This window comes from Procambarus clarkii, chromosome 10 (assembly GCF_040958095.1).
Source record: "Procambarus clarkii isolate CNS0578487 chromosome 10, FALCON_Pclarkii_2.0, whole genome shotgun sequence".
NCBI lineage: Eukaryota > Metazoa > Arthropoda > Malacostraca > Decapoda > Cambaridae > Procambarus > Procambarus clarkii.
Window position 1 is genome coordinate 42148179 of NC_091159.1, and position 13465 is coordinate 42161643.

The 13465-nt window shown below is 35.0% G+C and overlaps 1 protein-coding gene across 2 annotated transcripts in view; it reads left to right on the forward strand.

The window, feature by feature from the left end:
* LOC123775285 (methionine aminopeptidase 1) overlaps positions 1–13047 on the forward strand; it is a 27075-nt gene extending 14028 nt beyond the window's left edge. For both annotated transcript variants that reach the window (XM_045770305.2, XM_045770313.2), the window contains exons 5-9: positions 510–732; positions 3115–3246; positions 5936–6079; positions 6356–6421; positions 10640–13047. In XM_045770305.2, the coding sequence (XP_045626261.2) occupies positions 510–732; positions 3115–3246; positions 5936–6079; positions 6356–6421; positions 10640–10800 (726 nt within the window). In that variant the 3' untranslated portion in view covers positions 10801–13047. The remainder of the gene's footprint in view (positions 1–509; positions 733–3114; positions 3247–5935; positions 6080–6355; positions 6422–10639) is intronic.
* The last annotated feature ends 418 nt before the right edge of the window (positions 13048–13465 follow it).

Consider the following 13465-nt stretch of genomic DNA (forward strand, 5'->3'; position numbering starts at 1 on the left):
ATTCTCGTTACTATTTATTATGTGCTGATCATGTCGCCTCCTTTTCTTCTATAAACAGCAATGGTGTGGGAGTTTTGTCGCTTCAGACTGTATTCCATTGAATGTTTGCAAGGTCTACATTGTTTTTCCCCAGTCAATCCTCTTATTGTTGAATTTGAATTGATTGAATAACCCTTCTCGCTTGTTGTTTCTCTTGGACCTACTACCGTTATTATTGTTAGTTTGCAGTTAAGTGAGCTTGTGGTCTGAGTTTGTAGTATCTGAGATTGTAATGTCTCTGATTAGCTCATCATTGTTTGTGATTATCAGGTCCAGCGTGTTTTCTTTCCTAGTTGGTTCTGTAATCTGCTGATTGAGCGAGAACTTGTCACAGAATCTCGGAATTTTATAGAGCATTTATTTAAGAGTTTAATGTTGGGAATATAACTACAGTAAAGTAGTGCTTGTATTTATAAATACCGTTAACATTACAACTACTACAAAAATTAAGAACCTTTTTTTTTATTCAGTTAGCTCGAGAAGTTTTGGACGAGGGAGTTAAGGTAGCAGATATTGGTGTAACTACAGATGAAATTGATCGTGTTATACACGAAGCTGCAGTTGAGAGAGAGTGCTACCCTTCACCCCTTAACTACCATGGTTTTCCAAAATCTTGTTGCACTTCAATTAATGAAGTTATCTGCCATGGCATCCCTGATATGAGGCCACTACAGAATGGGGATATATGCAATAGTAAGTACCTGGTTGTATTGTAGTATGTCTTGTACTGGAGTTCCTTGTCATTTTATTATGTTAATTTAAAATTAGATAATTTGGTAAAAAAAATTAATCGTAGCATGCATTAAGAAGGCATCTTCCCCTATATTGTAGCTGGTACAAAACTAAGAACACTAAACCAACTAAAAGTACAGCTGATGTACCCACACTATTGCAGCATAATTTGGCTTCAACTCCCAAGTAGTAATATATCAGAAGAAAAAATCAGTGAAAGGGCTTGAGTAATGAGGCTAGACCGCACACATGTTCTGTACAGTACGTGTGTCCTCGCAGAACATATGGATGCCTCAGAAAATATTTGCTTAAACAAATACTGTATGTTGGTTCAATTTAACTTTTAAATTAAAACCCTTCTATAGTTGAAGAGGTTTTATCGATCAGATATTTGCTTGAGATGCCTTATAGAAAAGGCATGTGAAGAGACTTGGAAAAAACATTTGACAGTTAAACAACTTTGTGGAGAGTGATGAGTATATATTGAGTTGATGTATTGCTAAATTCTGTGAAATGTTTCAATGTAGGTAGCAATTCATGTGTACGAGTTAATGCTATATTACGTGGTTGGTTTAATAGTAATGTTGGTAAATGACGGGATTACATAATGACACCCTGGTTATTCAATGTAAATGAGAGAGGTTATGAGGAATGGAAGGTAAGAATGCTAGAGATGGGTGTAAACTAATGTGTAGGCCTAATATAAGTACAGTAATTGGAATATTTAAAGTTTGTGTATGCAGATGGTAGTTCTTTTAGCAGGAAGGATGGAAGGAGGGAAACTATCAGGAGAAAGCGTCAAGCCATTACAACTATATAGCACTCGGAAGGAAGCACTTGGAAGGGATCAGGATAAAGATTCGGGATGGGACGGGAAAGAATTGTGCCCAACCACTTGGACGGTCGGGGATTGGACCCCAACTTGCATGAAATGAGACCGTCGCTCTACTGTCCAGCCCAAGTGGTTGGGCATTCTTTTAGCAGAGTGAGATATGTTTATTAAGATGAGAGAAGACTTTTAAAAGTGAAGGAGGACAAAAAGTAAAGTTATGGTGGTGGAGGAAAGGAAATTGTGTGTGTGAAAGAACAGTGCATGTGTAATTGTGCAATTGCTCAAGAGGGGTGTATGTGTTATTGAAGTTAAGAGTAGGGTCAGTCGGGAAAAAGCAAGAGGTCTGTATGGAAAGTGAGGTAATGCCAACTCTTATATGAGTGAGATTGTGTGGCATGAATGAGAAAAAGTCAAAAGGTAGAGCTGTTGACATGGAGAATCTGAGAGCATGTGTGGTGTTAGGAGAATGAAAATGTCACATGGAATATAAAAAGTCAGTAAACTCAAAATTGAGATCATAGTGAAATGGTTTGGGCATGTTGACTGAAGGTATAAAGATAATATATTGAATGAAGGGATGATAAACTGGTGAAGTGTGTGTATTCAAGTGAATGTGAGAGTAAAATTAATGGAGAAGAACACCAACAGAAGGTGGGCAAACGTAATGAATGAGTAAGGAAGCAGGTATGGAGTGTGGATATTGTATGAAACGAGGCTGGATGGAAACTGTTGGCGAGAAAGGAATATATGCATTTGTATGCAATGTAAATAAGAATTCGGGAGAAGTATTATACACCTGATCTTATAAAGCAGCGGGTTATTGCGTGTTGATAACTGCTAGTGTATATAGTAATGCTTGTTTATCCTGGATGCTAAATATTGTATTTTGAATGATATTGTGAATGGAAGTGATACTTTTAACATTTTACTGTATATTGACAGTAGCCTTGTTTTGCTGTGTTGCCTTTTTTTTCTGGACTGATGCCTCCCCACCCAGTGATATTGGAGAGACACGATAATGATAATGTATGTAATGTATGTAGTCTGTACATTATGTGTCTAATGAAATTTACAATGGTTGGCCAAAAAATATTTTTGACATTAACTGTGTTTCGTTGTTGTAGCGCTACATTTTCTTCAAGAGCAATGTTGCGAAGCTGCACCATACCTCACTGTTAGTGAATATGTTTGGGTATTCCAGGTTTCCCCTAAATCCTGATAACATTCTTTAAGTTCTTTTATTTGTGGATTTTAAAGAGAATGATTATGTTGTCCTGACAGCGAACGTTGAGTAATTTTCAAATGCAAACCAGGAAATGTCTAAAAATTTTGAGTTTGCTGTATTTGTTTACTTAGGTTCTTCATTCTTTTACCTTGGGATTCTGCAGCAAATTTTGGCACATGCTGGATGCTCAAACAAATGAGATTGCTTTCCATTACTGTATGCTGCTTGTTCTTCACCCAAAAATGGCATTAATTTGTTTACTTATTAACGTTTATTTATTCCACAGTTGATGTCACAGTTTACCATCGCAATTTCCACGGTGATTTGAATGAAACCCTATTTATTGGAGAGGTGAATAGCATAGCACGAAATCTTGTCAAGACCACTTGGGAATGTCTTCAGAAGTCCATTGAAATTGGTAAATATATATTGTGTTTTATTATTATTATTATTATTATTATTATTATTATTATTATTACAGTATTATTATTATTATTATTATTATTTGAATATTTAGCCATTGTTCTTTAGCATATTAACATTTTAGCATTTCAATGATGCTGAAATACTTCATCCATCTCAAAATTCCCCAAAATCACTTTTTTTTTTTTTTTTTTTAATATTTTTTTTTTAATACAGTATGGACATAGCTTATAGTTTGAGAGGACCAACCATAGATCACCTTGGCCAACTATCTGTAAAGCAAGATAATAATTACTCTGCTTGTGAGAATTTTCACTGTTTTACAATTTACCTGCCAGAAAAATTTGTTATGTTTGTTTTCTTTATGTAATAAAAATACATTGATAATGTGTGCACATTTCCATATGGTTTAATTTTTATTTATGTTGACCAAAATATGAATGTTGAAATGTTAATAAAAATCTGTATATAAAATGTCACAAATTCTATTATGAAATCACATTTTATATTACATCTATATTCCAGCAAATTCACTTGCAAACATTTTGACACCAAATTTATGGTAATACAGTGGTACCTTTGTTTACGAATTTAATCCATTCCCAGAGACGGTTCGACAACCGAAAATTTGAAAACCGAAACAAATTTTCCCCAAAAGAAATAATGTAAATTTAATTAATCTTTTCCACACACCCAAAAATATTTACTTAAAAATACATTTTATACATCATAATACAAATATTTTGTACTACGATATGTATATATCTTACCTTGATTGAGGACTTGTTGGCATATGGAAGACGATGAGGAGGGGGGATGGGGGGGAAGAGAGGTGTTAGTGTTTGAAAGGGGGAGTCCCCCTTCCATTATAACATCAGGCAGGTATGATATTTATGGGGTATTCTTTCTTACATTTTGCAGGCATACCACTAGGACCTGGTTGTGGCTCACTGCTTGTTTGTCTCACTAAAAACCTGTCTATAGACACTTGTTTTTCCTTACGTTTTAACACTTGTCTGTAGTGAGGCATTACATTGTCATTAAAAAAGTTAATGTAACGGCCTGCTACACCTTTATCTGGGTGAGTTTCTGGGTGGAGCCCCTATGGCTCCCCGGAGCTATCCAGGCTGATGGGGATAGTCCTAACTTTTGGCATCAGTCGATATGGGTGGAGTTCTAGGCCTACCGGGGACCATGACCAGAACCTGGCCCCCTCAGAGAGGCACGAGGAGCAATAGCCCAAACGTCATGCTCGTTTGCTCCTTTTAATTTGGGGGAGTTCTGTCCACTTGTTTGGTTATTTTCGTTGGTTTCACCAGAATAGGGATTTGTTTTGGGGGTGCTTACCTTACTAGGTGCCTGTCCCGGTCGATGGCAGATATAGAATACTCCAAAATCACATGTGCATTTCTATGGGCCATTGCCCCTCGTGCCTCTCTGAGAGGGCCAAGTTCTGGATGTGGTCCTCGGTAAGCCTAGAACTCCACCCATATAGACCGATGCCAACAGTTAGGACTATTCCTATCAGTCTGGATAGCTCGGGGGAGCCTCCGGGACTTGCTCAGAAAATGCCGTTTCATTAAATTCAACGCTAGTTTTTTCCAACAAAAATTTGCAGTTCTTCGCATACTGCACACATTTTCTTAATGAGGAAAGGACATCCTCTACTGCCTCTACTCAAAACTATTTTCTTAGGTTGAACTTTACCACTGACCACTTACCGCTGATATATAATAATTACTATACTTTTATGTTCAGAAACCAAAAAGGCACAAAAACAATGAAATTTTTTACAAAGAATTCAAGCAGAGTTGTCACTTGGCGGGATACACTAATAAACTGAGGCGCGCCTCGCCTGTGCCACCAAAACCACGCGCTCGGTCCACAGGTTGCTTCCCTTATTCTATCATCACTTACTGTGAACTTCTCATTGTTCTTTACCCATTTTTATTTTCATAATCTGAATGCCATGCTAAATTTGCAGAATATAACACGTGTTCGATTGTATTTTGTTCCTCTGATAGCCATTTAATCTTTATGAACACACTCTGGAATAAATAATTGTATCTGTGCTCTTTCGGTCCAAATACTGTTCATAATGATGATGTTTTAGATTCAGCTACTCGGAACAAACAGTTCCAAGTAGAACGGGCTTTGGTGAGCCCGTAGACTACTATAATGTGAAAGATCGGGAAAATGGAATACTTATTCATGTGAAAATTGATTAAAAAAAAATTGGGACAATGTGTGTTTAACAATGTTAATTTAGAGGAATGTCTGAAATTCCCTCATTGCAAACCATATTTAACTTGATAATTGTTTATACAGATGTCTTCTAAGCACACATTAGTTGTAAGCACACACTATATTATACACTATATTATACATAAGCACTGTATAAGTTGCAGCACCAACTATCACTAGATTCCTCCCAAATATTGTTACAAACACATGATAAGGTGTTGGCGGCAGCACTTTTACAGAGCCCCACACAGTACTAGCGAGCAGGACCCAACCAACATATGGTCTAGTTAGATGCTTCTCTCACTTGTGAGGCATGTGGTCTGAACAGGCTGTGGCATATTATGACAACATTTGTGTGCATTGAAAATTTATTAGTCAACGGATGCACATTACATCTGCAGAAGGCAAGAATGCTAAGAGTTTTGTATTTGTGTCTGCAGTTAAGCCTGGTGTCAAGTATAGGGAAGTTGGCTCAGTGATCCAGAAGCATGCTCACTCCCAGGGCTTCTCTGTGGTTCGTTCCTACTGTGGCCATGGCATTCATCAGCTGTTCCATACAGCACCATCTGTTCCACACTATGCCAGTAAGTTATAAAGCTTTCCATGAATGTGTTAAATAATAAATGATTTATCATTAAATGCTGTACTATATTACACGTATGTGGTTCACATTCTGAATTAGCATTGGTTGAATAGCAAATTTTTGGCCCATTAGTTTAGGTAATTACCAACTTGTAGTAAAAGTCTATATACAAGTGTCTTGTATTGTTTATTAATTAAGCTATTTAATTCTCTTCTTTTTTATAATATCTGTAAAAAGTGTAAAATATATATAACCATTTTATGATATTTTCTTGCAGAAAACAAAGCTGTTGGTATTATGAAGCCTGGGCACACATTCACAATTGAACCAATGATCTCAGAAGGTAGGTGTGAATATTCTTTAGACTTGCAACATGTTCATCCCTTTGTTCTTATATAAAATCATTTACACATTAGAGGAGTCTATTGATTTCCTCAAGGGAAGTAGAAGAACTCCTGAAACCTCTTCCAGGTATGCTCCAGGTAAGTGATGTAATTCTAAAAAATTTTGTAAAGAGTAGTTCTGAAATTGGAATTTAGGATATTTGGAATATATGGGATGCATTTCAGAGAGATTCCGCACTCAGGTTATTTTTCCTCTCCTATATCAACAGCACACACATCCAGAATTCTTGGATTAAGCATCATCAAAAAATGCAAACTCGTGAATGAGCTTCACTCTTCTTTATTACCAAAACTCTGATACAACAAGAATACTTTGCAAATACACACATTGGCACGTGATGGCATGACTACATCTATTATTTTGGTGGGTGGTGCATGACATAATGCTAATGTGACTGTTCAACATACAGTATCCCTCTCAAACAAATTGCATTGATTGCCCAACACTTTTTCTCACATCACATCCATTATGAGTGTTTTTGCTGCATCTTTGTCAGTATTAACATATTTCTCATTTCATGACGAAAGCTCAATATTATGGATGCAGTACTCATTAACCCATTCAAAACTTGTCTTGTGAGGTCTACTTTCCTATCTGTGGTAATTGAAGTTAAATTTTCTCATGGACGATTGAATCACACCTGGTAATTAGGCAGTTAAATTTGTTAAAATTTGTTGTTAAATTAGGCAGTTAAATTTTAAAGTGCTGGCCAGTTCCTTTCCTGGCAGACATGCAGTTTAGTTTTATAAATGTTTAATACGAAATCCCCACCACAACTAAAGCCATACCAAATACAATATTCAACCATCATCAAAACAGTCAGTTACCACACACACAGAAATCACAATAGTGTGATACATCAAATGAACAAATCATATTGAAGTGTATTGAAGTATGTAAGGGCGAAGAGGTAAACCAGCTTGTTGACAGCCTGAGTGGATGGGGAATTGTGTAAAACCCCGGTTTGTGTCTCGGAGAGGCTGCGGGATCCGTGTGAGGGCAGTAGCACTCTGGTTGCAATTCTTTTGACCATGTCATGGTGCAATCGACTAAGGCGCATCTGGGATCATCCCGGATGTAAAGTAGGTTCGAACCCTCATCACGGCTCTTGTGGATTTTTTTCAATTGTCATCAAAATAATCACTATGTACCATAACAAACAACACTATAGTCACAATCCACCAATACAACTATATCTGCAGTCACTATAACCATAGCTTCAGATACAATCATCACTTCAGTCATTCTTTCATAACACAAACTTATTTGTATCCATAGATATGGCTGCTTTTGGCTACCTCAACCTTTAAACGGCGCAAAACGTACTTATACGATTGGACATAACCAGTTTTTTGCACAAATGCTTTCCAATTTTTTGTGCATAATCAACTCGGCTAATGCTCCTACTTTGTCACTTGATCACCAACATAACTTGAAAAACTAGAAAATCAAAAATAATTCTAAAATTGAACATTGAAAACTTCAGATTTCAAATCAAATAAAAATAAACTATCACCAATTGTTCATTTGGTGTTGTTATGCTCTCAGAATAGCATATGATTTTCATTTTCATCAAATAAAAATATAGGTTTTCAGTATACTTTACTGTAAAAAATCATCAATATGGCATTTGAAATATGCGGCAAATTTAGACAAAAAAATGTATACTTCAAACGTTTAGGGGTTTATGAAAAATCCATTCTGAAGGGATTGTAGAACAGAAAGCTGAACACACAATATGTCAAATTGCTAAGAATCAGTCAGAAACTGGAATTTTAGAAGCCACTCGAAAGTTGAAACTCAAGTTTGAGATAATTGAAGTTGAAGTTATCAACAATGAATATAGGTAGTTCAAATTCTTTACTTTTACTTGTATGTTTTAATAAACATTGTTTGCCATTCGTACTCGAATATGTGAAAGTTGTAGATCTATATGTGTTAAAATGAAGTCAACAAAAAATAATCCCTCCCCCCCCCCCCCCCACCAAAAGAAAGAAATATAGGGATAATTATAATAATATAATGATTTAGGGGCTGTATTTAGGGTATACATTATATAAGTCAAAAAGCCCTAATCTGGTCCCTAATCATCAAAACAACCTAGAGAGGCAAAGAAAATAGTTTGAAATCTGTGAAAAATATCAGCCCCCCAAATTCTAAGTCCCAAAGTCTGCGAGTTGATTTATTTGTAGACCAATTTCACTCTATCTTCACATAGTCGGGGATGGGTATACACTCTCCAGGATGTAGAGGTTGCAACAAAATCAGATAAAAAACAAAGGCGAAAAAAATATCCCACCCCCTCAATGTTTTTTGAACATTGGTGAAAATAATAGATATTAACTTTGGGCAATGTATTTATGATATATAACAAAATAGAGCATAACAACATACTCATTATTATTTGTGCTGTTATGTATTACTCAGTAATGTTATAAAGGCACCAGCTGCATATCCACTTTGTGGGCACATCTTACTACTATTCTTCTTCTTTGTGTGTCGGACAGGTGCTTGCATCTCTTTATTACTGCATTATCCATCAGTTCCAGTTAATAGAAGCTGTTCTTATCAACAAAATATTCTTCTTCTTTTAAAAAAAAAAATTGTCTCAAAATCAATTTCTGAAAATATTTTGATGAAAGTTTTGACGATACTGAAGCCAATAAGTTGGAGATTTGTTTAACATTTTTAGGTAATTTTTACATGATTTGAATATTTTTGGCTTCCTGGCCCTTATGCTGTAGCAGTTTAAGGGTTAACAATGTCATTAAAAAAAAATCTTTTCTGGACAATTTTTTGTGTATGCAATGACAGGACATTGAAATAGTCTTTGCAGCTTAAAGGTTAAACTGAATGAAAAAAAAAGCACTTGTGGTAAATCTGGAAGTATCTTTTTTTTTTATGTTGCCTTGTTTTTGTTTCCTAATAAATATAATCCTGTGTCGTCTATACATACTGAGACATATATTACGGTATCGGCATTGTTCCCCATACCTGCCCCCACCCCTTTTATAGGATGGAGAAGTATCAGACTGGAAAGAAAAAGGCAAATAATATTATAAAAGGTTATTGTTAAAGTCTATTAAAATATAAATATTGCTCATCTGTTGGTCATAACTTAAATTATACTGCTTGGGCTACCATCACTGAGCAGCAAGCACCACCACATTCCAACAGTGGAATGAACTATATATTATTATAGAAAACTGTTTGACTGTTTTAGTCAACAATGTTTGCATTTTGAACTTCAGTACTAATTTTCTAGAGACCATGAAAAAAATCCAAAAATCAAACAAACCATCCTAGGCTTAGCATTGCACATACATGTATTATATTAAGCATATAGTAGGTTTAGGATTGTTTGGAAAAGTTAGATAAGTTTGTTTTTTTAAGTATGCCATTGGGGTAATTCAATAGTACAAAATGTAAATTTTTTTTGGGTCTAACAGTCCATTTTTGCATGTTTGACCATATAGTTGTTATAAATTCTCTTATTATTGAAGGATGGAATGTTATTACTATGTCCTGTGCATCATGAACACTTACCAAGTCTGGCCACCTTTTTCCTGACCTTTCGCTATCTTCCCCTCAAATTCATTTGAAAACACTTTCTTCATAGTTTGCAAGCACCTATTTTTTTCAACGCCCAAAACCATCTGTGAGCATTCTCTTACCATCTATCAACTTGTGTATTCCACATACTCTTATATGCAAGAGTGCATATTAAGTATATTAATATGCTTGCTTGCATATATTTATATGCAAGTTTAAATATATTAATACCTGTACGCAAAAGTACATAATAAGTATAATTAATATTAATTAAGAGTGCATAAGAGTACTCTTAAAGTGCAAGAGTTTTACTTTCAATTTTTAATTACTGCTCGATATTTTAATTACTCAATTCTAGCACCACATTTATAAGAGTTTTCCCTTCTACCATTTTTCCCATGTTCCATTACAACTCTACACGAGGGTCTGCACTCTTTCCTCCTCATCATGGAGCCATCTGGTCACATCTAATCCCCATATTATTTTCATTTTTTTATTGTTGTACTGTATTCAGTTTTGCATTTATCTTTTTGTATGGACACTGCGTTATTGTTGCCAGCCCACATGCTTCATGCCTCAAATATTTGATCATTGATTCTGACAGGAACATGGAAAGATGAGCAGTGGCCAGACAATTGGACTGCCGTGACATTGGATGGGAAACTTTCGGCCCAGTTTGAGGAGACATTGCTGGTGACTGAAACGGGTGTCGAGATCCTTACTCAACGCAGAGAGAGAAATGGTCAACCTTATTTCATGGATTAAGTTGAGGAAAACTTTAGGTAAATTGCCACATTTATTTCATAGAAAATTATTGTTGGATTTGTTTGTGAATGTCCTTTGTATATGAGGAGTTGAAAGTGTACATAGTTAAACCATATTTCATATTTTCATGATGTACGAGCTTGTATAAGTACTCTGTAGTACACTTTGATTTGTATTTGCTGCATTACTGTTATCAAGAAAGCTCGTGTGAAATATATGTGCCTAATATATTCTTGAATATATTTTTGTCACCATTAAACCTCTGTCCAATTGCAGTGCATAATAGTAAATCATCCCACATTATCTGTTTTTATTTCTACTACTATAAATGTTTGACCTTTTAATGAGAACACAAGTGTTCACTAAGTCCATAATCTACCCAAGCACCATTTTATACCAATTTTGAGATGTGACCTGGTACTATGAACAATTATTATTGTTGTAATTAAATGAAATGGAAAAGATAGTATTTTTTTTTCCAAATTAGTATGGAGGGCTAACTGTCAAATTTCTTCTTAAACTATTATGAAAGATTGTCCACCTTAGTGTGTTCTTTCAAGTTTTGTCACCTGAAAGCAATTGAAATGTTTGGGAAATTATACACGTGTCCGGCATCTTCCACCGCGAAGACAAGTCCTCGGGTAACACGGCATCAGATTTATACTATGAAGTAAGTACTTTATCAAACAAACTGAATAATTTTTATATTTTTATTTTCACAGCACCTTATACATCTCTAAGTATACAATATATACAACCAGTAAAATTATACCTTAAGCAGAATAGGGAGTGGTTACTGTCATTGTTTCTGATAACATCAAATTCAAGCCTCCTGGCAAGAATTTTGGCACAGTGTTGATGTCATTTGTAAGCATTGATACTGCTCACATACATCAGCACTCAGACATGTCACTATGATACATTAGTTAATAAATAAAAGCTTTACCACTAAACATTCTTCATTTGCTAATTAACTACAGTTTTGACACTTGAGAATTTACATAATTTAAATGGCAAATTAGTTTAGAAAAAGAATATTTGACTTTTTTGTTTGTTAGCAAATAATTCTTAAGAATTTACAAGTGCCTTAAACACCACTATTGTTCATTAAATCAGTTTAAACTATAATTAATGGGAAGAAGTAATTGTTTTCCTGCCAAGATAACCATCACTTTTTTCATGGTTACTGCAGAAATATTTACTATAAAATAATACATGAATATCTATAATGAGTGATGCAAAATCCTTAATATGATATGATCTATACTTACACATGTGAGTAACTGCTTTTTACATCATATATATACAATATAAAACATTTACACCATCCAAAATATATGGCCTTAAGTAACTATTTAAAGGTGCCAAGCACGAAAGCTACATAGCCCCATTTGTTACAGAATATTGCAGACTCCACTTATCATTCAGGATACCAATACGGAAGCAGAAAGAAGACTGGTGATATTAAAGGAATCTTATTTGCCAAAGAGTTTATCAAGGGATATAGGACTAAAGGAACAGTGGGAAAGCAAAATTTCCTATCCTGAAAGTTGGGGAAACCTCCTTAAATCAGGGAGTAGTGGAGAACTGATTGCAAGCAAGCCATTGTCTAAAGTGACCAGTAAATGGCCGAAGAATGGAAGGGAAGTTGTCCTGTCTGCCCATTATCTGATCAACTTCAATTACAATTCACTCTAAAATATAAAATTCTGTCATCAGCAAGTCTCTTGATAACACCCTGCTTTAACCACAATAAAACTAGAGAGGACACCTCTGAAATATAAAGGACAATTCATTACCAAGCACTCACACAACTGTTTCATTCATGCTTAAATTATCTTTATACTACTCTTGCTGTGATATAAAAATAAATTGGCTAATGAGAACATTTTTGTGCCATATATGCACATTACGAATAAATATTTAGGCTTCAGGATTTCCTAAGAGTAAATTAAGTAGCAAATTCCATTTCCTTTGTTCCTTTCACCACTAATAATTTCTTGAACTTGAATAGATAGGCAATTTAACTTTCTGATAATAATTTTTAAGGCCGTGCAGCACTATGGTTAAGGTAGTGTGGCAAATACAGCACCTGATGTAACCATGTTTTATATATTTTATTTTGAAATATTATATTTGTGAATGTTTACTGTATAATTATTGTTTTCACTGTATAAAGTATCATAGCAATTTTGAGAATGTGTATAATATAGAAATCTACAAATTTCATTAAACTGTTTCCAAGATCATGAGCTTTTGTATCACATTTTGTGAGGCACAGTTGTAAAGGAAGAAAAAAAAGCACAATATAGTACTTCTTTTGGAGCTAATGTTTATAGCTCCTGTGAACTATAGATATAGAAAGCATAATCCTGTGAGAGCCCACAAATCATTTGTGGCCAAATTTTTCATGGGACCTGACTATTGTGCACTATTTTACCTTCTCGGACTACTATCGTTCTGTATACTGCGCATGCAATTAACAATATATACCCCACAAGAAATAAGTTTGCAATATCTTGGAATCTGCCACAAGTGCCAGTCTATCCCTAAACTTTGTCTCTTGCAACGTGAAGGAAATACACCACATTGACTGCATGAAGTAACATCCAAGATATAGCCATTTAGTTTTCTAGCAGAGTTTTCTGCTAAAGGCATAATGTAC